At 74.1% G+C, this 22,820-nt stretch overlaps 1 protein-coding gene across 1 annotated transcript in view; it reads left to right on the top strand.

The window, feature by feature from the left end:
• Nucleotides 1-360: 360 nt before the first annotated feature.
• PLEC (plectin) overlaps nt 361-22,820 on the top strand; it is a 42,943-nt gene continuing 20,483 nt past the window's right edge. The window contains exons 1-14 of the mRNA XM_086466027.1: nt 361-877; nt 13,681-13,742; nt 15,098-15,187; nt 16,987-17,064; nt 17,178-17,270; nt 17,435-17,601; nt 18,809-18,924; nt 19,012-19,118; nt 19,214-19,333; nt 19,831-19,926; nt 20,426-20,553; nt 21,250-21,343; nt 21,440-21,594; nt 22,449-22,758. Of these exons, the coding sequence (XP_086322153.1) occupies nt 361-877; nt 13,681-13,742; nt 15,098-15,187; nt 16,987-17,064; nt 17,178-17,270; nt 17,435-17,601; nt 18,809-18,924; nt 19,012-19,118; nt 19,214-19,333; nt 19,831-19,926; nt 20,426-20,553; nt 21,250-21,343; nt 21,440-21,594; nt 22,449-22,758 (2,133 nt within the window). The remainder of the gene's footprint in view (nt 878-13,680; nt 13,743-15,097; nt 15,188-16,986; nt 17,065-17,177; nt 17,271-17,434; nt 17,602-18,808; nt 18,925-19,011; nt 19,119-19,213; nt 19,334-19,830; nt 19,927-20,425; nt 20,554-21,249; nt 21,344-21,439; nt 21,595-22,448; nt 22,759-22,820) is intronic.

The following is a 22,820-nucleotide window of genomic DNA, read 5'->3' as shown; positions in this document are numbered from 1 at the left end:
GCCAGACCATACCGTGCCGTACCGAGCGGTGGTGAGCCGTGCCAGACCATCCTGAGCAGTGCTGAGCTGTGCCAGACTGTACAGAGCTGTACCGAGCCATGCCGGACTGTACCGAGCGGTGCTGAGCTGTGCCAGACCGTACGGAGCCGTACTGAGTGGTGCTGAGCCGTGACAGACCACCCGGAGCCGTACTGAGCCGTGCCGGACCATACTGTGCCGTACCGAGCGGTGGTGAGCCGTGCCAGACCATCCTGAGCAGTGGTCAAGCCGTGCCAAGCGGTGGTGAGCTGTGCCGGACCGTACCGTGCTGTACCGAGCCGTAAGCGAGCGGCGCGGGGCCGTGCGGCGCGGCGCGGCGCGATGGTGGCCGGGATGCTGATGCCGCTGGAGCGGCTGCGCGCCATCCTGGAGCTGCTGTTCCGCGAGGGCGTGCTGGTGGCCGAGAAGGACCCCCGCCCGTGGCGCGCCCACCCGCAGCTGCCCGGCGTGCCCAACGTGGCGGTGCTGCGTGCCATGGCCTCGCTGCGCGCCCGCCGCCTGGTGCGGGAGACCTTCGCCTGGCGCCACTTCTACTGGTACCTGACGGACGACGGCGTCGCCTACCTGCGCCAGTACCTGCGCCTGCCCCCCGAGATCCTCCCGCTCTCCCGCCAGCGCGCCCGCCGCCCCGCCACCGCCACCGCCACCGCACGCCGCGCCGCCGACGCCTGCGCCGACGCCTGCGCCGACGCCTCCGCCAACACCGGCACCGGCCGGGCGCGTCCCGCCGGCGGCCACCGGCTCTACCGCCGGAAAGATGAGGCCGAGCGGCACGTGGAGCCCGTCGCCGCCGCGGGGGGAGCGTCCCGGGCGCCCCCCCAGCCCGCCCCGGCACCAGGTACCGACCCGGGGGGGGTGGGGGTGGGGCTGGGACCCCCGGGGGGGGGTGGTGATGGTGGTGGCGGGGCTGATGGAGACCCTCGGGGCTGCCGGGGGGGGGTCTCGGTGGTGGCAGACCTCCCCCCCCTCGGGCTTCCCCATGGTGGGTGGGGGGCTGCGCTGGGGGGGGGTTGTGCTGGGGTGGGGGGGCTGCGCCGTGGGGGGGCTGTGAGGAAGGGGGGGGGGGGGCTGTGTCGTGAGTGGCCCTGATGAACGGGGGGGGCTGTGCCGTGGGGGGCTGTGAGGAAGGGGGGGTTGTGCTGGGGTGGGGGGCTGTGAGGAAGGGGGGGGAGCTGCGCCGTGGAGGGGCTGTGAGAAGGAGGGGACTACGCCGTGGGGGGGCCGTGCTGGACAGACGGCAGCAGCTGGGGGGGCGGGCAGGGCCGCTGCTGGGGAGGGGGCTGCCTGCGCCCGTGTCCCCCAGTGTCGTCCCCCGTCCCCCCCCCCCCGCGACATACGATCCCGACACACGATCGGCGGCAGCTGGATCCGGCGCGGGGGGGTGGGGGTGTGTGCGTGTGTGTCCGTGTGTCCGTGTCCCCGTCCGTGTGTGTCCCCCCCCCTTCCCCCCCCGGGCGGGGCAGCTGCAGCCGGCGCCCCGAGGCCGCGGTGACGGCCACCCCCCCGGTGTCGTGTCGTCCCCCTCCCGGTCCCCCCCGGCTGTGACTCACCCCGGGGCAGCTCCAAGTTTCCGACCCGCTCCCTGCCAGCGCCGTGACTCACCGGGGGGGGGGGGGGGCGGGGGGTCCAGCTCAGCATCCCCCCCCCTCTGCCCCTCCCCGCACCCCTCTGCTCTCCCCCGCCTCTGTCCCGCTCGACCCCTCCCACCGCCCCGGGGGGGGGGGGATGTGTGTCCCCCCCGAGCCCTGCCTGCCCTGGGGTGGGTTCTGTTTTTTTTTTGGGGGGGGGCGGGGGGCTCGGGGGGGGGGGGGGGGCGTGTGTGTGTGTGTGTCCCTCCTCCCGCAGCCGCTCCGGTGATTCCGTGCGCCGGGTTTTCCGCTCCGCCGCTGCGGGAAAACCCGGCCCGGACTCCGCGTTGGCGCGGACGGGGTCTCTCCGGCAGCGGAGGCAGGGGGGTTGCGGGGGGGGGTCCCCGCGGGGCGGAGCGGGTCCTGCCGCCCCCCGCACCCCCCCCCCTTTCCCCGGGCTCCGTGTCATGTTCTAACTCGGGCTCGGTGACGGGAACCGGTTATTTATATCGGCGACCGCCCCCCCCCCCCCCCAAAACACCCCCCCCACCGCCGCTCTGCGCCCTCGCTCCGCGCTGCCCGCTCCCTGCCCGCTCCCTGCCCGCACCCTGCCCGCCCATGAAGGTCGTGCCGGGTAGGTGAGACCCTGGGGGGGTGTGGGGGGTGGTTTTTTTGGGCGGGGGGGGGGAGGCTGTGGGGTGTGGGGCTGGCGCCGCTCTGTCGGAACATCCCGGGATATAAAAAGCCGGGAGGGGAGTGATGGGGAGGGGGGGGGGGTGTCTAGGGTGGGGTTGGGGGGTGGGGTGGGTGGGGTGTGGGGGGGCCGATCCTGCCGGTAAATTCACCGGAGGAGGCGTTCCGTTTCCCCCCCCCCCCCGCACGGAGCGGGAGGGGTTAAGGCGGAGCGGGAGGGGTGTGGGGGTGTGGGGGGGGCGGGCGTTGGGTGCGTCCCTGCCCCCGCCCCGGAGCCCTGGTCGCGGAGCCCTTGTCCCCAATGGAGGACACCGGGTCCCTGTTCCCTTCGCTGGTGGCGGTGGGACACGCCGCGTCCCTCGCCTTGGTCTGGTACTGGAGGCGGCGGGCGGAACCGGGGGGGGCAGGTGAGTTCGCCCCGCCCACCCCCCCCAATCGGGGGCGAGGAGGAGGAGGAGGAGGGACTTACTTCCCCCATTCTGGGGCAAGGGGGGGGCTTTAGGGGGGCACCCTGGGCCGTGGGGAGCATCCCCCCGGGGTGTGTGGGGGGAGAGCATCGTGGTACCCACGGGGATGCGGCAGCGCTGGGGATCCCCCCCGCCCCCCACACACGCCTTGACACCTTTCAGGGTGGGGGTCTTGGCAGCAGCCCCCCACTTTGACGCCTTTTGGGGTGGGGGTCTTGGCAACAGCCCCCCCTCCGGGGCGCGGGGGCGTCGAGGGGGCTGGATGGGCGCTTGGCCCCCGTCCAGCCCCCTTGACGCCCCCGCGCCCCGGAGGGGGGGCTGCAGTGTCCCCATCAATTTGGGGTCCCCCAAGGCGCGAAATTGCCAGATATTTTCAGGGACAAGGGTCCGGTTGCAGCGGGGGGGCCAAGGAGGGACATCGTGCCCCCCCTCTTGCCACCGCCATCGTCATCCCGTCCTCCCCCCCCCCCCCCCCAAAAAAAGGGAAAAAATCTGCGGTTCTGGCATTTTCCAGGGCGTTTCCCCGCGGGTTTCCGTCGGCCTGCATGCGGCACCGGGAGCCGCCACGCTGCCGGCGGCGTCGTGCCAGCCGAGCTCCCGGCAAAACCGCCATGGTGGGAGAGATGCTGCGGCGGCACCGGCGGCCCAAAACCCGGCTGCCGGATCAGGGCACCTTGACGGGAGCGGTGGGGGGGTTGGGGGGGGGCCCCCCGCTGTCCCTGGCACCCGCCCGGCGATGGCCGAAGGGCACCCGCAAGGTCACACCTGACGGGGCCCATCACCGGCGCCGCGACACCCCCACGCTGAGTCCCAGGGGGCTGCGGCAGTGCCGGCTGTGCTCGGTTCTGCACCGCCGTGGGCTCGGGGGGGGGATGATTGTGCCTGTGCCCCCCATGCCGTGGGGCGGTGAGGGGGGTTCAGTTTCGAGCACCGGTCCCGGAACGCTCTCGGTTGTGGTTTTGGCGAAGCGTCGTGGCGGGGGTTTGCCGCGGCCAGTGATCGCGGCCAGTTTCTCCGTCGCGCGGAGAAGCAGGTGTCGGCAGGGGGGATGCTCCGAGAGGCCCTGGGGTGCTGCCGCGGGCTCGGTGCCCCCCGCTCTCCCCACCCCCCCGAGCTGCCGTGGGTGCAGCCGGCGGGTTTCGGTGTCGGTTCCGGCGGCAGGATGATGCCGCTGGCTGTTTGTTTGGGCCCCGCTCCGGTTGCCAAGGCTGCCACCATCCTCGCCAGAGACGTGGTGGCCACAGGGGCGGGTGGGGGAGGTCCCCAGAGGTTTGGGAACCCCCCCTCCGTGTGTCCCCCCCCCCGCCCTCTCAGCTTTTCCACCTGGTGTTGGCGGTGCCAGGCCAGGGGCCGGGAGGGTCGGGCGCTGCCGCCAACTGCGGCCAGGCTGGTGACTCACCGTCCCGGTGGGAAACGGCTGGGCCGTGGCTTGTGGCCAAGGCTGGCAGCAGCCCCATAACTCCCCCGGCACGGCCGCCGCCCGGCGTGGGGAAGCTCCTGGTGCTGTTTGTGCCGCCATCTGGGGGGCTCCCCCTTGGGCCGGGCTGCCCGGGGGCCGGCCGTGGCCAGCATGGCGGGGCCGTGGCCAGCGTGGTGGGGCCGTGGCCGGCGTGGTGGGGCCATGGCCAGCATGGTGGGGCCGTGGCTAGCACGGCGGGGCCATGGCAAGCATGGCAGCGCTGTGGCCAGCATGGCAGTGCCATGGCTAGCATGGCGGGGCCATGGCCAGTGTGGTGGGGCTGTGGCCAGCGTGGCGAGAGCGGCACGCGCATCCCGGAGGAACCGCGTCCCGGTCCAGGCTCGCTAATCGCCCCATCCCGGCCCTCCCCGCTCCCCCCCGGCCCCTTATCTCCCCGGCACACATGGGACGCCCCGGCGCGCCGTGGGGCAGAGCCACGGGACGGCACCGTGCCACGGCCGCGCCGTGCCCAGCCCCCACGCTCGGGCGCTCGTGGCAAGCCTGGTGCATCCCAGCCACTGTTGCGGCACAGCCGGGTTTTGCCGTGAGACCCTGACGGCGACGTGCCGAGCTCCGGTACCGCCCCGGCACCCCGGGCACTGCCAGGGGCTGCGGGAGACCCCGAACCACCCGGGGTTCTCCCTGCCCGGGGGTCCTGTGCCATGCCCGTGCTGGGCCATGCCATGCCCGGTGGTCGGAGGCCTGGCCCTCCACCATGCCCTGCCCACGGCTGTGCCGGGGTGGGCTCCGGGGCTGGCCGGCAGCGGGGCCGGGAGCAGGAAGAGCTGGGCCTGGCAGAGGCCTTGGGCTCTCTGAGTCACCGGCCGCGGCAGCACGGCTTCCCACCGCCGGCACGGCTTCCCACCCCACGGCACAGCTTCCCGCCAGCGGCACGGCTTCCCACCCCGCGGCACGGCTTCCCACCGCCGGCACAGCTTCCCACCCCACGGCACAGCTTCCCGCCAGACGAGGCCGAACGCTGAGCCGAGCGGTGGGAGCCGAAGCCGGGGTCTCGCCGGGACGGCACGATGCCCTTCGAGCTCCGCTGCTGCTGCTGCTGCTGCTGCTGTGGTGGTGGCGGTGGGCGAGGAGGCAGGTGTCGTGCCGGGGTGCCGGGGTGGGGTCCCCTCCGCAGTGGTGTCCCCCGGGACCACCGTCACAGCAGGAGGCTCCTTCCCGGCACAGCTCCGCTCGCCCTGCGTGAGCCGGGGGGCTGCAGCCGGGACCCGCCGGCGGCACCGGGACTGGGGGATGTGGCGCGGGGGGGTCCCGGGAGCTGCCGGGGGGGTCTGTGCCGTGTGGAGGGGGGAGTGCTGGGGGGCAGGAGCTGCTCCCCCACCCCCCACCCCGGCAGCTCTGTGTGCGGGGAGGGGGTCGGGACATGGGTGCTGGAGATGTTGGGGTGCGCCAGGAATGGGGGGGGGGGAGGCTGGGGAGGGGGTGGGAGCTGCTCACGGGAGCGGGGTGCGGGGGGGGGGGGGCCGTGCGGTGGGGAGAAGGGCAGGGGGTGCTGGGGGGTGTGGGTGCAGGGGGGGTGTGCCTGGGCACAGGGTTAGGGGTGCTCAGGATTGGGGGTGCTCAGGATTAGGGGTGCGGGGTGCAGGGGAGGGGGTGCAGAGAGGAGGGGGTGCTCAGGATTAGGGGTGTCTGGGTGCAGGGGAGGGGGTGCAGAGGGGAGGGGGTGCACAGCATTAGGGGTGTCTGGGTGCAGGGATGGGGGTGCAGAGGGGAGGGGGTGCACAGGATTAGGGGTGTCTGGGTGCAGGGATGGGGGTGCAGAGGGGAGGGGGTGCACAGGATTAGGGGTGTCTGGGTGCAGGGTTAGGGGTGCACAGCATTAGAGGTGCTCAGGACTAGGGGTGCTGGGCGCTGGCTGCGTGGGGCGCAGGGTCCCCAGCACGGGGGTCCCAGGTGCGGGAGCAGAGGGGGTCCCGGGGCCGGGGGGTGCCGGGGTCCCTGTGTCCCTTCCGGGGGGGTCCTGGGTTCCAGGGCCGGGGGGTGCGGGGGTCCCGGGTCCCGGGGGTCCCTGCGTCTCTCCCAGGGGTCCCTGTGTCCGTCCCGGCGGGTCCGGGGGTCCCAGGTCCGGGTGCGCGGGGGTCCCTCGGCGCCGGGGGGGGCGGGGGCGGGGGCGGCGGGTGCGGCGGTGCCGCCCGGGGGCGGGCCGGGCCGGGCCGGGGCGGTGGCGCGGAGCGGGGCGGGGCGGGTGCGAATCGAGCCCCGTCGCCGTGTCCGTCCCGTCCGTCCCGTCCCGTCCCGTCCGTCCGTCCGTCCCGACCGCCGGTGCCGCCGGAGCGGAGCGGAGCGGAGCGGAGCGGAGCGATCATGGCGGGCAGCGCCGCCCCCCGCCCCGGCGGGCCCTGGCGCGGCGGCGGCTCCGGGACCGAGCGGCGGCGGGTGCTGAGCGAGCGGCTCTGCTGCGCGGGTGCGTGCGGGGGCGCGCGGGGCGCCGGGAGCGCGCGGGGCGGGGCGGGGCGGGGGGGCACCGGGGAGGGGGGGGGACGGGAGGGGGGGAGCCCCGTGGGGGGAGGGACGGAGCGGGGGGTGGGAGGGGGCTGCCCCGAGAGCGCCGCCCCCGGGAACGGCGCCGAGCTGGGTCGGGCTGGGCTGAGCTGGGCTGAACTGGGCTGAGTTGTGCTGAGCTGGGTTGAGTCAGGCTGAACTGAACTGGGCTGAGCTGAACTGGACTGAGCTGAACTGGACTGGGTTGGGCTGAAATGAACTGGGCTGAGTTGGGCTGAGTTGGGCTGAGCTGGGCTGAACTGGACTGCACTGAACTGGGCTGAGTTGGGCTGAGCTGGGCTGAGCTGGGCTGAACTGGGCTGAACTGGGCTGAGTTGTGCTGAGCTGGGTTGAGTCAGGCTGAACTGAACTGGGCTGAGCTGAACTGGAATGAGCTGAACTGGACTGGGTTGGGCTGAAATGAACTGGGCTGAGTTGGGCTGAGTTGGGCTGAGCTGGGCTGAACTGGACTGCACTGAACTGGGCTGAGTTGGGCTGAGCTGGGCTGAGCTGGGCTGAACTGGGCTGAACTGGACTGAGTTGTGCTGAGCTGGGTTGAGTCAGGCTGAACTGAACTGGGCTGAGCTGGGCTGAGCTGAACTGGACTGGGTTGGGCTGAAATGAACTGGGCTGAGTTGGGCTGAACTGGGCTGAGCTGGGCTGAACTGGACTGCACTGAACTGGGCTGAACTGGGCTGTGTTGGGCTGAGCTGGGCTGAACTGGACTGGACTGAAGTGGGCTGAGCTGGGCTGAGCTGAACTGGACTGAGTTGTGCTGAGCTGGGTTGAGTCAGGCTGAACTGGGCTGAGCTGAACTGGGCTAAGCTGGGCTGAACTGAACTGGGCTGAGTTGGGCTGAACTGGGCTGAGTTGGGCTAAACTGGGCTGGGCTGGCTTGAGTCAGGCTGAGCTGGGTGGAACTGGGCTGAGTTGTGCTGAACTGGACTGAACTGAACTGGGCTGAGCTGGGCTGAGCTGGGCTGTGCTGGACTGGGCTGAGCTGGGCTGGAGGGTCAGATGGGGCCGGGGCCATGTGAGCCCCTGCACCGTGGGGGGGGGCTGCGTGTGCGTGTGCACGTGTGTGTACGTGTGTGCATGTGTGTGTGCGTGCATGCGTGTGCATGAGTGTGTGTGCATGTGTGTGTGCACACGTGCGTGTGCCAGTGCGCGCCTGCCTGCGCGTGTGCCCCTGCCCGTGCGCCTGCGCACCCCCCGTGTGCCCCTGCCCGCGTGTGACCCCGTGTCCGTGTGTCCGTCCGTGGGCACGCCCGTGTGTCCGTCTGTCTGCACACCCGTGTGTCCGTCCGTGCACACCCGTGCGGTGCCGTGTGCCGGCCCGTCGGTGCATCCACGTGCCCAGCGCACCCCGGCCCTTTTGGCGCTGCACCGGCACCGTCCCCCGACGCGAGGCCACCCCATGTGTGTCCCTGCAGGGTGACACTCAGCCCCCCCCAGCCCCCCTGCGCCGGCGGAGGCTCCCAGCGGGACCAGTTCGGGGTCCCCGCACCCCTGGGCGCAGCCGGATCCCCCCGGGCCGGTGTGCTGCGGCGCTTCCGCGGCCTTGTGGTCCCGGTCGGGGCGCGGAGCCCCTTCCCGCCCGAGCCGAGGGCGCGGGCGGCACCGGTGCCAGGCCCGGGGCTGGCAGGGGCCTCCCGCCCTGGGCCGCCCTGGCAACCCCCTCGCGGCGCCGGTGCCGGCAGCGCCCGTTTCCTGCCTGTGGGCCGCTGGCGCAGCCAGGGCAGCGCCCGTCGCAGTGCATGGCGGGAGCCGGGGCCTGGCTGGGCGCTGGCACCCGCGGGGCCTCGGCACCCAAGGCAGTGGCAGCTCCCGCCCGGCCGGCCCAGCCGGGCTGGCAGCTGCCTGCGCCGGGAGCCCTGCCTGTGCCAGCGGCGGCACCGGGCCTTCCGCCTCGGCAGGTCTTCCCAGCCCCTCCCGCGCTGCCCGCCGGCCTGCCCGTGGGCCCCCGCATCGTGGAGAGGAGCCCGTGTCCCTGTGCCGAGCGCGGTGGCCGTCCCTGGGTACACCGGTTGGGGTCTGGCAACCGGGGCGGCTCAGCTCAGCGGTGGGGCCACCACCAGCTTGGGGGTGCGGGTGCCAGGGTGGCAGCGGTGGTGGGGGGACGCCGGTGGGCACCGCGTTGCCGAGCGTGGGTGGGGGGGGTCGCCCCGGTGTCTCGCCCTGGGAAGTGCTGGCTGTGCCAGGCTGTGCCAGAGCCGGTGGTGCCTCCTGTCCGGCCTTCGCCGGCAGCTCCTGCCGCTTGGGTCTTGCTCCTCCGCTGCTGCGCGGTGCCCAGGCAGGAGGGTCTACAGTGGGGGCGGTACCGGCAGCTGCCACAGCCCTCAGGCTTCGCCAATACTGACCGGATCCCTCTGGAGCCGGCACCAGTATGGCACGGCTGCGTGGATGGAGGCTCAGCCGGTGGTGCCAGCCCCGGCCCTGCCATGCCAGCGCCTGGGCGCAGGCGGAGGAGCACGAGGTGCCGCTGGCTCGGCACGGGGCCGCCCGGGCACTGCCATCGCCCCGGCTGCTCTCCTGCCCCACGTCACTCTGTCGGCGACGCCGTTGCCCCTTGTCCCGGTGCCCACGGTGCGGTGAGCCGCGGCTCCGGGACGTCCCTGCCCTTGGACACGCGCTGGCGTCAGCTGGGCTCCCGCTGCCGCAGCTCTGCGCCAGATGTGCCCTGTGCCAGATGTGCTTGCGCCAGATGTGTCGCGGGCGGGAAATGTGCGTGCGGAGCCCGGTGCCGCCCGCGTTCCTCAGCGGCCGCCCTGGCTCTGCCCCAGCGGGCAGCGGGCCGGCAGTGGGACCCGCCTCTGCCCCGGCGTCGCCGAACCGCCGTTCCCGCCGTGCTGCCCGGCTCCCACGCTGAGGCCTGGCACCCCGAGCCTCCGGCAGCCCCGCGGAGGTGGGTGCCATCGGGTGCTCCCCACGGCACCGGGGGTATGGGCAGGGTGCGCCGCGCAGGCCGTGAGTCACGGGCCCGGTGTCCCTTGGACTCCACGCAAGGGTCGGGCGGCACCCGCCGGCGGTGGCGGCGGCGGCGTTGGCGCTGCCTGTGCGGCACGCGGGCACCCGGTTCTATGCCGGGTTGGCAGCGCCCGGGACGCCTGCGGCTGCCCTCTGCCCTGCCGCCTGCGCCCCTGCGGGGGGTGGCAGGGGTGCCGCGGGTGCCACAGGTGGGGCTGCCGGACCTGTGCCACCCCGGTGTCCCCATGCCACCCCGGGGTCCCTGTGCCACCCCGGGATCCCTGTGCCACCCTGGGGTCCCCGTGCCACCCTGGGGTCCCTGTGCCACCCTGGGGTCCCCGTGCCACCCCGGGATCCCTGTGCCGCCCTGGGGTCCCTGTGCCACTCCGAGGTTCCTATGCCACCCTGGGGTCCCCGTGCCACCCTGGGGTCCCCGTGGCACCCAAAGACCGCCCGGCAGGAGATGCTCCGTGGCGTGTCCCTGGGGAGGGGGATTCCTTGTGCCGTGCCGTGCCGTGCCATACCGGCGTTGCCCCCACGGGTGCCGGCGGGGCGCGGGGCGCTGTGGCGGGGTGCTGTGCCAGGAGCAGACCCGCTGGCGTGGGTTTGGCGGTGCCGAAGGAGCGCCCGGAATGCGTCGCCGGCAGCGCCGGCTGGGGTGGAGGCTCTTGGCCTGGCTCCCCGAGCTGGCGTGGGCGTGGGGGGCCACCTCCCGCCCGGGGGGTCCGTGGGGCTCCGCGAACCCGAACCCCCCCGGGAGGGGCTGTGGGGCTCTGAGCCCCCCCCCCCCGCCCAGTGCGGGTCCCCAGAGCAGGTGCTTGCAGCCCCGAGGGTCCTGAGCGACCCCCCCGTTGTGGGGACTGGGGGTCCCACAGCTCCGGGGTGCGGGGCTGAGGGGTGCTGAGCACCCTGGGCTTGGGAAGCGAGCGGTGCCGAGACCCCTGGGGATGGGGCCTGGGGGTCCCAGCTGGGGGTTTGGGGCTGGTGGGGGCTGTGGCCCCTCAGCATGGGGACAGCCCTGCGCTTGGAAACCTGGGGGTCCCGGGGCGCGGGGGGGGCGGGGGTCCTGCAGCTCCGGAGCTCGGGGCTGAGGGTCCCACACCCCCCCCCTCGGGTGTGCAGGCTTGGGGGTCCCAGGACCCCGAGCTGGGTGGACCAGGGGTCTGGCAGCGCTGGGGTGTGGGGCTGGGGGTTTCCGAGTCCCCCCCAGGCATCAGGGCTGGGGGTCCCAAAGCCCCCGGGCGTGCAAGACCTGGGGGTCCCGGGGCGGGGGGCCGGGGGGGTGCCGGCTGCGGGGTCCCCGCGGCCGCCGGGCGGCTGCCGGGGCGTGGGGAGGGAAGGGTTAAAGCGGAGCCGTGGGGCCGGGGAGGTTTTCCTGTGGGCAGGGTCGGTGCCCGGGCGTGGGGCGGAGGGAGGGGAACCCCAGTCTCCTCCCCGGGGCCGCCCCACACCTCCCGCGGCGGGGAGCGGGGCCGGGGCCGGCGGCTGGGGCAGAGCGGGAGGCGACACGAGCTGCGTCGGTGCTCAGCGGCCACCGCCACCATGTCCCGGCAGCGGCTGCGGAGCCAGGAGGAGGGTCTGGCCGTGGGGCAGAGGACGGGCTCGGAGGACAACCTGTACCTGGCGGTGCTGCGGGCCTCTGAGGGCAGGAAAGGTAGCGGGACCCCGCCGTGGGGCGGTGGCGGGGCTGTGGGGCAGACCCCCGTGCCGGGGCGGTGTCCCCCGGGTAGGTTACGGGGCAGACCCCCGTGCCGGGGCGGTGTCCCCCGGGTAGGTTACAGGGCAGACCCCCGTGTCAGGGCGGTGTCCCCCGGGTAAGTTACGGGGCAGACCCCTGTGCCGGGGCGGTGTCCCCCGGGTAGGTTACGGGGCAGACCCCCGTGCCGGGGCGGTGTCCCCCGGGTAGGTTACAGGGCAGACCCCCGTGTCAGGGCGGTGTCCCCCGGGTAAGTTACGGGGCAGACCCCTGTGCTGGGGCGGTGTCCCCTGGGTAGGTTATGGAGCAGACCCCTGTGCCAGGGCGGTGTCCCCCAGCTGGGCTGTGGGGCAGACCCCTGTGCCAGGGCGATGTTTCCCGGGCAGGCTATGGGGCAGACCCCCATGCTGGAGTGGTGTCCCCCAAGCGGGCTGTGGGGCAGACCCCCATGCTGGGGTGATGTCCCCCGGGCAGGTTATGGGGTAGACCCTCATGCTGGGGTGTGTCCCCCAAGCGGGCTGTGAGGCAAACCTCTGTACCGGGGCGGTGTCCCCCAGGCAGGTTATGGGGCAGACCCCCATGTTGGGGTGGTGTCCCTTGGGCAGTCTATGGGGCAGACCCCCCCACCAGGGCAGTGTCCTCCAGGTGGGATATGGGGCAGACCCCGTGCTGGGGTGGTGTCCCCAGGCAGGTTATGGGGCAGAGGTGTCCCCCGGGCAGGTTATGGGGCAGACCCCCACGTTGGGGCGGTGTCCCCCAAGCGGGCTGTGAGGCAGACCCCCATGCCGGGGCGGTGTCCCCTGGGCAGGCTATGGGGCAGCCCCCCACGCCGGGCCAGGACCAGCAGCCCCCCACGCCGGGGCAGTCGGGGCGCGGTGTCCCCGTGTCCCACACCAGCGCTGGTCCCCATCCACACCGTGTCAGCGCCGGGCGCGAGCGCTTCCTGCCACGCCCTGCCCGTCCTGCCTGCAGCATGGCCGCGGCGTGGCTGCGGCATGGCTACGCCATATGGCTACGGCATGGCCGCGCCACGGCCACGGCCCGTCCCTTGGCCTGCCACGGCGCGGGCGCCGCCGGCCAGGGCTCACCTGGGCGTCGAGGGCTTTTTGGGCGCGAGCCGTGCCGGGGCGTGGGAGCGTCCCCCCTCGGCGTGTGTGTCGGCACCGGGCGAGCGGTGCCCCACGCTTCCTTCCTTCCTCCCTCCCTTCCTCCCTCCCGCACCGGTGCCGCTCCCCGGCCCTGGGTGCTGCGGGCACGGGGTGCCCGGTGTTCCCGGGCGCTGCCGCGCTCACCGGGATGGTGGGTGTGGGCCGGGCGCCGGCTGCTGCGTGGGCAGATCCCGGCACGCTCCGGTGGGGCAAGACCCGGCAAGCGCCGTCACGGCCCCGCCGCGGCACGGGCAAGGGGGGGTGTTTGCAGAGGGGTGGCCGTGGGGCCGGTGGCATCGCCCCACACGCCCGCGGTGTCCCCTCCTGCCACCAGACCTGCCTTGGCACCGGGCTGAGTCCGGCACTGGCCGTCCTGGTGGTGCTGGGGGGCCTGGGGATGGGTGCTGGTTAGCGGGACGCGCACCCTGCTTAGCGGGGTCCAGGGTGCAGCCGCGTGGCTACGGGCCGTGCCAGCCCCGGTGCCCGTCCCGGTGTGTCACCCATCCCCTAATGACAGGGCAGCGGGCAGGGAGTGCCCATGAGTCACGGCCCCGCGGCCCTGCCTGCCCGCGGGGACACCCTGCCCGCACCCTGCCTGCGGCACCGGCAACCCCATGGCGGGTCCCGGGGCTCTGCGGGTGCCCCCCCGGAGCAGCCGCCCCAGGGCCGGGGCTGGGCTCCCCCTGGGACCTCTCCCCACCCCACGGGGCAGCGTCTGTGCCCCACGGCTCTGCCGCCTGCACAGGCAGTGCCGGGGCTGTGCCGGGGCGGACGCCCCGCAGGCGCGTCCTGATCCCCGGCACGTCCCACTCGGGGCGAAGACACTGCTGCGCTCGGGGCGACGTCGGTGCAGACACCCCACGGGCTGGTGGCGGGGCTGGGCCGCCCCCCCGCCCTGCCGTGGGCATCGCTCTTGGCTGGCATCGCCGGCATCGCCAGGGCCGCGGTGGTGCAGGCACGCAGGGGCCGATCCCCGCTTGTGGCTTCCTTCCCCTTGCGTGCCCTGTGACTCACCGCGGCTGCCGGAGCGGTTGGCTCATGGCTTCCTCCGCCAGCTGTGCCGCCGGCTGTGCCGCCGGCGAGGCCCTGCCGCGCTGGCACCCCCCGGTGCCACCCCCTCACCCCGCCCTCCCCTCTCTTGCAGATGAGCGAGACCGGGTCCAGAAGAAAACCTTCACCAAATGGGTCAACAAGCACCTCATCAAGGTACGGGCACGCGCTGCTGCCACCGCCGGACCCCCGGCCATCGCGGCGGAAAGTCCAGGGGAGGCCGTGCCGGCGGCCCCTGGCACCGGAGCATCCCCAGCCATGTCCCAACCGTGCCAGCGCGGCAGAGCGCCGCAGGACGCGGGCCGCAGGGGCCCCTGGCAGAGCTCTGCCAGGACTCAGCTGCCTGTGCCGGTGGTCCTGCCACTTTGGCAGCAGTTCTCAGGGGGGGGCTCTGCTCCGGCCCGCCGCGGGGCTGAGGGCAGCGCTGGGGACCCTCGCAGGCAGGAGCTGCCTGCCCTGCCTCCCCGCTTCCCCTGCCTGGCTGTGCCGGGGGACTGTACCGTGCCCTGCCTGTGCCAGGCGCCGTGCCAGGCCGGGAGCTGCCGGCCGCCCCGTCCCACGCGTGCCGGGAGGGGACGGCGCTCCGGCCCCGGGCACGAGGGGACCTTTCGCTGGCTTTGATGCCTCCCGCGGCCCCTCCGCCCTGGCACCGCCGTGGCTTCCCTTGGGCCCGGGGGTGCCCGCGCCCTTCCTGCCCGCCCCGGGGGTCGCCGTGCCCACCGTGGTGCCCCCCCGTCCCCTCCCGCTGCCCCGTCTCCAGCCGTTCCCCTCTCCCACGCGCCCAGCCAAGCCCCGCCGGGGCCCTGCCAGCGTGCCGCTGCCTGTCCCGGCCGCGCGGCGGGCAGAGCCCCACGTCAGCCGCCTGGCACGCGCCGAGGCGCCTCCCCAGCCCCCGTGCGCCAGCATGTCCCCGCACGCCGGCCGCCCGCCCGACCCCCGCGGCATCGCTCCCCTGGCATCGGTGCCGCCGCGGGGCGCGGGTCCCGCCGCCCCCTGCCCACCCTGGGGCTGTCTCCTCTCTGCCGCCGCTCCTGACTCTCTCTTCTCTCTGCCTCTCCCCGCGCAGCACTGGCGAGCAGAGGTAGGTCTCTCCCTCGCTGGCCGCTTTCTCTCCTCATGCCTCCCTGTCACCGCGCCGGGGCCCGGCACCGTGGGTGCCAGCATGGTGGGCAGCGGGTCCGACCCCTCCCCGTGGCCGCCGGCATGGTGGGCAGCGGGTCCGACACCCGTGGCTGCCGGCATGGTGGGCAGCTCCCTGCGTGTGGTGAAGCGACGCCGGTGCCAGCCCGGCCACTGCTCCGTGGGGTGTGGGGGGAGCCACTGGTGTGTGCTGGCTGGGGGGACACGGGGTTGGGGGCACTGGGCTGTGCTTGGGGACGTGTGTTAGCACCCACTGCGTGTGAGGGGGGTCACTGGGCTCCCGCCCCGTTTCAGCGCCGGGGGTGCCGGGGCTCGGTGGGGCTCAGCTGCCCCCCGGCACCCCCCTGACACCGCCACCGCCGTCCCTGCAGGCGCAGCGTCACGTCAACGACCTCTACGAGGACCTGCGGGATGGGCACAACCTCATCTCGCTGCTGGAAGTGCTCTCGGGGGACACGCTGGTAGGTGCCGCGCCGCGCTCTCTGCCGCTGCCGCCCGCCCCGCGCCGGGACCCCCCGGCCGCCCTCTTCTCTGCTTCCCGCATCTGCCTCTCGCTCCCTCTTTCCCGCTTGGCCTCTCCCGCACCTTCGGTCCTGCCCGGCCCCACGCCGGAGCGCCCCGACTCCCGCCGCCGGCATGGCCCCCCGCTCCGTCCCGCAGCCCCCCTCCAGCCTCACCGCGGCCTCTAACGCCCCAACGTCTCTTTGCTTTGGTGAACTCTCTGCTTCTCCGCGCTGGGCTCCTGCCGGCGGCTCTGCCCCGACCGTCCCCCTCCGGCCTTTGCCTCCTTCCTCTCTTTGCTCTGGCCGGGCAGCCGAGGGAGCGCGACGTGATCCGGAACTTGCGGTTGGTGAGTGGTTCTGCCGTTTGCTCTCCGCGTGGCGAGTGCCCACCGCCGCGACCGGGAGCCACCGGCGTGGCCGCACCGTCCCGCCCTGGTGCGGAGGAGAAGCGCCGCCGCGTGCTGTGCCGGGGGGGAGGCGCGGCAGCACGCCAGGGTGCTGCGGCAGCGGGGTTTAGCCGGGGCGGCCGAGGCCGAGCGCCGGCTGGGGCGGGTTTCCCCGGGCTGGGCTTCGCCGGCGGCGGTGCGGTAGGAGCGCGGCATCACCGGAGAGGTGCCACGGGGCTGGGGCTCCCGCGGGGCGGGATGTGGGTTGTGGCTCCTGGCACCACAACAGGATGTGCCCACCGGCTCCTCGGCGCTGCCGGAGGTTGTGGGGTGCCCGGTGAGGGGGATGGCGCTGTGGCCGCTGACCCCCCGGCTTTCCCCGTGGGGCCGGGCTCTGCCCCAACCGGCTGCGTTCCCTTGTGCCCCACGGCCGTGGGGCAGAAAAGACCCTGGTCTGTCGCCGAGCGGCACCTGGGGGGCTCAGGGGCTCCCCCGCCCCGCCGGCGGCCGAGGCCGGGCACAGACGATGCCGGTGGAGCATCGGGCCTTGCCGTGGGGCTGGCAGGTACGGGGGGCTCTGCGCGGGCAGGAGCTGCCTGGGGACCCGCAGGGGTGGGGGGTTCCTGCCAGGGGGTCACCCAGCCCAGCAGTGCCCAGTGCCTGCCGTGGCGCGAAACCGGAGCGTGCCGGGGAGCCGCGTGCCACCGCGCAGGCAGGACGGGCTGCGAGGAGCTGGCGAGGGCAGGACGACCGGCACGGCTGGTGTGCCGCGGGCAGGGGCCGAGCGGGGCTGGGCTGTGCCCCCGCCGTGGGGCTGGTGCTGCCGCAGGGCCGAGGAAACACCGGGGCAGGATCTGGCGTTGGGGCCGGCCGCGCTCGCCATTGTTCGGTCCGGTGGCGCTTCCGGCCCGCAGCCCCCGGGACGGGCAGAGGGGTTCCTGGCAGGACTGTGGGGCACGGTGGCACCTTGGCCGGCCACCGGCTCAGCAGCATCGATGCCCACGCGCAGTCGGGGGGGCACAGGCGCCGGCCCCGGCCCCAGCTCCCTGCGGCGATGGCTCTTGCACCGCGCCGGGTGCTTGGCAGCCCTTGGCACGGCAGCCAGTCGCCCCGGCGCCGCGTGGGCGGCATGAAACTACCGTGGCCGGGGACAGTGACAGCGAACGTCCCCTCCCCAGCGGGGACAAAGTGCGGAGGGCGTCTGGCATCGGCATGTGCGGCGCTGGGAGGGGCCGGGGTGGTGCGCGGTGCTGGGGGCGGGGGGGGGGGGGTGGGCACCACGGTGCCGGGTGCCCGGCACCCCTCGGGTGGTGTGCCGGCGGTGCCGCGGGGGGCGCGGGCTGCGGCTGACGGCCCCCGCTCTCCCCGCAGCCCCGGGAGAAGGGCAGGATGCGCTTCCACAAGCTGCAGAACGTGCAGATCGCCCTCAACTACCTGAAGCACCGCCAGGTGAGGGGGGGTGCACGGGGGGATGCCGGGCTGGTGGGACCCCCTGGAGACCCCCGGGGCTGCGGCGCGGTCCCCGCCACCCCCTGCAGCCACCGTCTGCCCCGGCCTCGCAGGTGAAGCTGGTCAACATCCGCAACGATGACATTGCCGACGGCAACCCCAAGCTGACGCTGGGGCTCATCTGGACCATCATCCTCCACTTCCAGGTGAGCCCCGGCGCGCCGCGGGCTGGGGGGGGGTGGCGGTGCCAGGGGGGGCTCCCCCGTGCTGGTTGGGTCCCCGCATGGGGCAGGAGCGGGGCGGTGGCGTCGCCGGCTGCCGCGGAGAAGGTGGTGAGCGCGCCGGTGCGTGACCCCCGCTGTGCCGGCAGATCTCAGACATCCAGGTGACGGGGCAGTCAGAGGACATGACGGCCAAGGAGAAGCTGCTGCTCTGGTCGCAGCGGATGGTGGAGGACTACCAGGGCCTGCGCTGCGACAACTTCACCACCAGCTGGCGGGACGGGCGCCTCTTCAACGCCATCATCCACCGGCACAAGTAGGTGGAGCGGAGCCGGGCCCGCTCCTCTCCGCCGCGCGTCGGCACGGGCGGTGCCATCCCCGCCTGCGGGCACGGAGCTCCCGTCGCCCTGGCAGGGACCTGGCACCCCCAGCCCCGGCCACGCGGTGCCGAGCTGCCCTTGGCACAGCCGTCCCCTGGCTCAGGAGCGGCTCCCGGGGCTCTGGTGCCGGCAGGATTTGGCCCGTGGCAGCAGCCGGCGGTGCTGCCGTGCGTGGGGCAGGCGTGCGCTCGCTGGAACCAGCCACCGGCGGGGCCGGCTGTGCCAATCCCGCTTTGGGGCGACGCGGGCACGTGCTCCTGGCAAGACTCGGCCCATTGGCCTGCGCCGGCAGTGCTGTGGCGGCACGGGCAGCCCGCGTGGCGCAGCCACCTTCCCACGCTCCCGCCCGACCTGCCGACCCGCTGCCTGCGTGGGCAGGCGGGCGCTGGCCCCCCGGGCGGTGGGCGCCGTGCCCTCTGCGGCGTGCCGGGGCGCAGGCGGGCAGGCCTCCACCGGCGCTGCCGGGGCTGCCGCGCGGTTTTGGGGAGTGCAAGTACGTGCAGGCGTGCCGCGCCCGTGCGGGGTGGGAGGAGGAGGAGGCACCCGCGCCGCGCCGTGCCGCGCCGTGCCACACTCTGCACCGAGCTGCCGCCGCGGCAGGAGCTCGCCCACCACCGCACCGAGCCCGGTCCCGCCATGGAGCGGAGCGGGCGGCATCGGGCCAGGAAGCAGCCGCAGCGCCGCGGCGCGGGGGGCTCGGCGTGGGCCCTGCCGGGGTCGGAGGACGGGGTGGTGATGGTCTGCGAGGACGTCCCCGAGCGCCCGGTGCCCCCCAGCATCAGCGGCTCCTTCTACTCCATCCAGCGCAGCCTGCGCCTCCGGGAGCTGTAGGCACCGCGCTGGGCCGGGGGCCGGGACCCCTGCCGGGCTGGGGGTGCTGCCTGCCCCATGGGGGGGCCGGGGGGGGCTGCCTGCCCCGGCTGGGGAAGCGGGGCCTCTGTGGCTCCCGGTGCCGGTGGGCCGGGGCGTGGGGTGGGTGTGCGGGGCGGAGGGCTGCGGGGATGGACCCCCCGTCCCCACGTGCCTCCCGCCGTGCCGGGAGCCCGCGCCGCGGGGCAGGGTGGGTGGCGGGCGCCGGCTGCGGCCCCCGGCTGCGGTGGGGTCCCCGGCGGGCCCCCCGCTGAGCCGCCCCCCTGCCCGCAGGCCCATGCTGATCGACATGAACCGGGTGTACCGCCAGAGCAACCTGGAGAACCTGGACCAGGCCTTCACCGTGGCCGAGCGGGACCTGGGGGTGACGCGCCTGCTGGACCCCGAAGGTACAGGGCTGACAGCGTCCCCAGGGGGGCGGGGGGGCCACCTCACGTCTCCCCCCCGCCGGCCCTGACCACCCTCCCTCCCTGCAGATGTGGATGTGCCGCAGCCGGACGAGAAGTCCATCATCACCTACGTCTCCTCGCTCTACGACGCCATGCCCCGCGTGCCGGAGGTGCAGGACGGCGTGAAGGCCAATGTGAGTCTGGGGGCCAGGGGGGGGTGCAATGGGGGGGGTCCGCCTTCCCCCCCACGGCGGGCGCCGGCCCCACACGCCTCCCTCGTGGTGCGCAGGAGCTGCAGCTGCGGTGGCAGGAGTACTACGAGGTGGTGACGGTGCTGCTGCAGTGGATCCGGCAGCACACCGTCCTCTTCGAGGAGCGCCGCTTCCCCGCCAGCTACGAGGAGATCGAGGTGAGGGAGCCGGCACGGGCGCGGTGCCGCGGCCCTGGCAGGGCTTCAAAGGCCATGGTGAGCCGTGCCGGTGCCCAGGGAGGTGTGCTCTGCTGTGGTTCAGCTGGCCGGCGGCCCGGCCGTGGGCTGGCTCATGCCGCGGCAAGTCCTGCCGGTGCGGGCAGCCCCAGGTTGGGTCCGTGCAGCCTGGCCCTGGCGGCGGGCTACGGGGCAGGAGGGGGGCCCGGGGCGGTGCCGGTGCCAGCCAGGAGGTGCTGGGGAGCAGGCGGCCGTGCCGCGGCAGAGCCGGGGCGCCCCAGGCAGGGAGGGTCCCCCTCTGACTCACTCTTTCCAGGCTCCGCGTGAGTCACCGGTGGCAAACACCAGCTCCCGCCCGGCCTCTTCCTTCCCGCCGGCTCCACACGCATGGAAAATGGGGGGCGGGGGGGGGTTGCCCGAGCAGGGGTCGCGGTGCCCGGGGGTCCGTGCTGCCTGCCTTACCGCCCCCTTCTTGGCAGATCCTCTGGCGCCAGTTCCTGAAGTTCAAGGAGATGGAGCTCCCGGCCAAGGAGGCCGACAAGAACCGCTCCAAGGCCATCTTCCAGTCCCTGGAGGTGAGCAGCACCCGCCACCGGCTATGTCCGGGGAACGGGGGTCCTGGGGTTTGGGGGTCCCAGGGGTCTGGGGTCCCAGGGTGCTGGGATCTGGAGCGGCTGGGGGTCTTGGGGCTCTGGGCGTCCCGAGGGCTGGGAGTCCCAGGGTCCCAGAGCATTGCAGGGTCCAGGGAGTCTGGGATCCTGAGGGCTGGGGGTCCCAGGGCTCCAGGTTCCCAGAGCATTGGGGGGTCCGGGATCCCAAGGGGCTGGGGGAATCCCAGGGGTCTGGTGTCCCGGGGCACTGGAGGGTCCTGGGGGGCCGGGGGTGCCGTGGCAGCCCTTGGTACTCCCCGCCGTGTCCCTGCCGGGGCAGAGGCTGTCCCACGCCTCTCCCGTCTCGTGGCTCCCGCGAGGTTTCGGCTCCGGCACGAAGCACCGAGACGTTGTGCCCGTGGCCGAGGCCGCCCCCGCCGGGGGTCCCGGGGCCGGCGACGTGACAATCCCCGGGGGGTCTCAGGGTGCTGTGCAGTCTGGGCAGCTGAAGGTGCCCCCCGGGTACCACCCGCTGGACGTGGAGAAGGAATGGGGGAAGCTGCACGTGGCCGTCCTGGAGCGGGAGAAGCTGCTGCGGGCCGAGTTCGAGAGGCGAGTGCGGGGGGGGGCTGCCGGGGGGGGGCTGCCGGGGGGGGGCTGGAGCTGGGCTGGCACCCGCCTCCACAGCCAAACCGCAGGGCTGGGCCGGGGTGGGGTGTCCTGGGCCCCCCCCACCCGAGTCCCGCCAGCGATGGAACCACACGGGCGTGAGTCATTGCCTCCGGGAAGCCGGCGAAGCCGCCGGCCTCGGGCGCAGCACGGCACGGCACGGCACGGCAGCCGGCGCTGGTGGGAGCGGGACGGGCAGTGGGGCGAGGAGTGGGATGGCATGGGGATGGGATGGGGATGGGAGCGGGACAGGGCTCCTCGCCCGGGCAGGGATGGGATCCAGGTCTGCAGAGCGGGATCCGTGCTGGGCAGGGCGGGATCTGGGCTGGGCAGGGAATGGGATCCAGGCTGGGGAGGGAATGGGATCCGTGCCACGTGGGGCGGGATCTGTGCTGGCACCGGGTCCCTGCTGGGAGGGCAGGGCGGGATCCAGGCTGCGTGGGGCGGGATCTGGGCTGGGCAGGATCAGGATCCGTCCTGGGCAGGGAATGGGATCCTGGCTGGGGAGGGAATGGGATCCCCGCCACGTGGGGCGGGATCTGTGCAGCACGTGGCCGGGATCGGTGCCCCGTGGGGCGGGAGCCATGCCAAGCGCGGCCGGGATCGGAGCCCCCCGCTGACCCCCGTCTCGCCGCGCAGGCTGGAGCGGCTGCAGCGCATCGTCACGAAGCTGCAGATGGAGTCGGGGCTCTGCGAGGAGCAGCTCAACCAGGCTGACGCCCTGCTCCAGTCGGTGAGCGGGGGCGCGGCGAGGGGGGTCCGTGCGGCGCGGGGGGTCCGTGCGGCGCGGGGGGCCCCGGCCGTGCCGCTGACCGTGGCCCCTCCGCAGGACGTCCGGCTGCTGACCGCGGGGAAGCCGCCGCAGAAGGCGGCCGAGATCGAGCGGGACCTGGACAAGGCGGACGCCATGATCCGGCTGCTTTTCAACGACGTGCAGACCCTCAAGGATGGGCGGCACCCGCAGGGCGAGCAGATGTACCGCCGGTACGGCCGCGCTCCGGGCGGCGCCGCCGCGGCGGGACCCGCGCCGGGCACCCTGGCGCTCGCCTGGCCGCAGCAGCAGCTCAGCTCCTGTGCCCCCCACGGCCCCTGTGCCCCCCGAGACCCCCGTGCCCTCCACATCGCCTGTGCCCCCCAAGCCTCCTGTGGCTCCCCATGTCCCCCAAGTCTCCTGTGCCCCCCAAGACCCCCATGTCCCCCATGCCCTCTATGTGGCCTGTGCCCCCCAAGACCCCTGTGTCCCTCGTGCCTTCCATGTTGCTTGCACCCCCCAATACGCCCCATGCCTTCCATACTGCCCAAGACCCCTGTGCCCTCCACATACCCTGTGCCCCCCAAGACCCCCATGTCCCCCATGCCCTCTATGTGGCCTGTGCCCCCCAAGACCCCTGTGTCCCTCGTGCCTTCCATGTTACCTGCACCCCCAATGCCCCCCGTGCCCCCCAAGACCCTTGTGGCCTCCATGTCATCTGTGCCCCCCAAGACCACATCCCCCATGTTTTCTATGTCCCCCAAGACCCCTGTGCCCTCCATGTCACCTGTGCCCCCCAAGCCTCCTGTGCCCCCCAAGACCCCCATGTCCCCCATGCCCTCTATGTGGCCTGTGCCCCCCAAGACCCCTGTGTCCCTCGTGCCTTCCATGTTGCTTGCACCCCCCAATACGCCCCATTCCTTCCATACTGCCCAAGACCCCTGTGCCCTCCACACACCCTGTGCCCCCCAAGACCCCCATGTCCCCCATGCCCTCCATGTTGCCTGCGCCCCCCATGCCTCCCGAGACCCCTATGACCCCCCTATGTCCCCCGCGCCCCCCGTGCCGACGCGCTGCCTGCCCACAGGGTGTACCGCCTGCACGAGCGCCTGGTGGCCATCCGCACCGAGTACAACCTGCGGCTGAAGTCGGGCGCGCCGGCGGCGGCGGCGGTGACGGTGCCGCTGGGTCAGCGGCCGCGGCAGGAGCTGGACGAGGCCACGCTGCGGTACCTGCAGGACCTGCTGGGCTGGGTGGAGGAGAACCAGCGGCGGCTGGGGGCGGCCGAGTGGGGGGTGGACCTGCCCACCGTGGAGTCCCACCTGGGCAGCCACCGCGGCCTCCACCACTCCATCGAGGAGTTCCGCACCAAGATCGAGCGGGCGCGGGCCGACGAGGTGAGCTGCCCACCGCAGGGTCCCCTCGGGGCTGCCCCTGCCCCCCTGGGGGTCCCTGGCGT

Source organism: Leptosomus discolor, chromosome 5, assembly GCF_034619465.1.
Source record: "Leptosomus discolor isolate bLepDis1 chromosome 5, bLepDis1.hap2, whole genome shotgun sequence".
NCBI lineage: Eukaryota > Metazoa > Chordata > Aves > Leptosomiformes > Leptosomidae > Leptosomus > Leptosomus discolor.
This window is presented reverse-complemented; position numbering and strand designations above follow the sequence as displayed.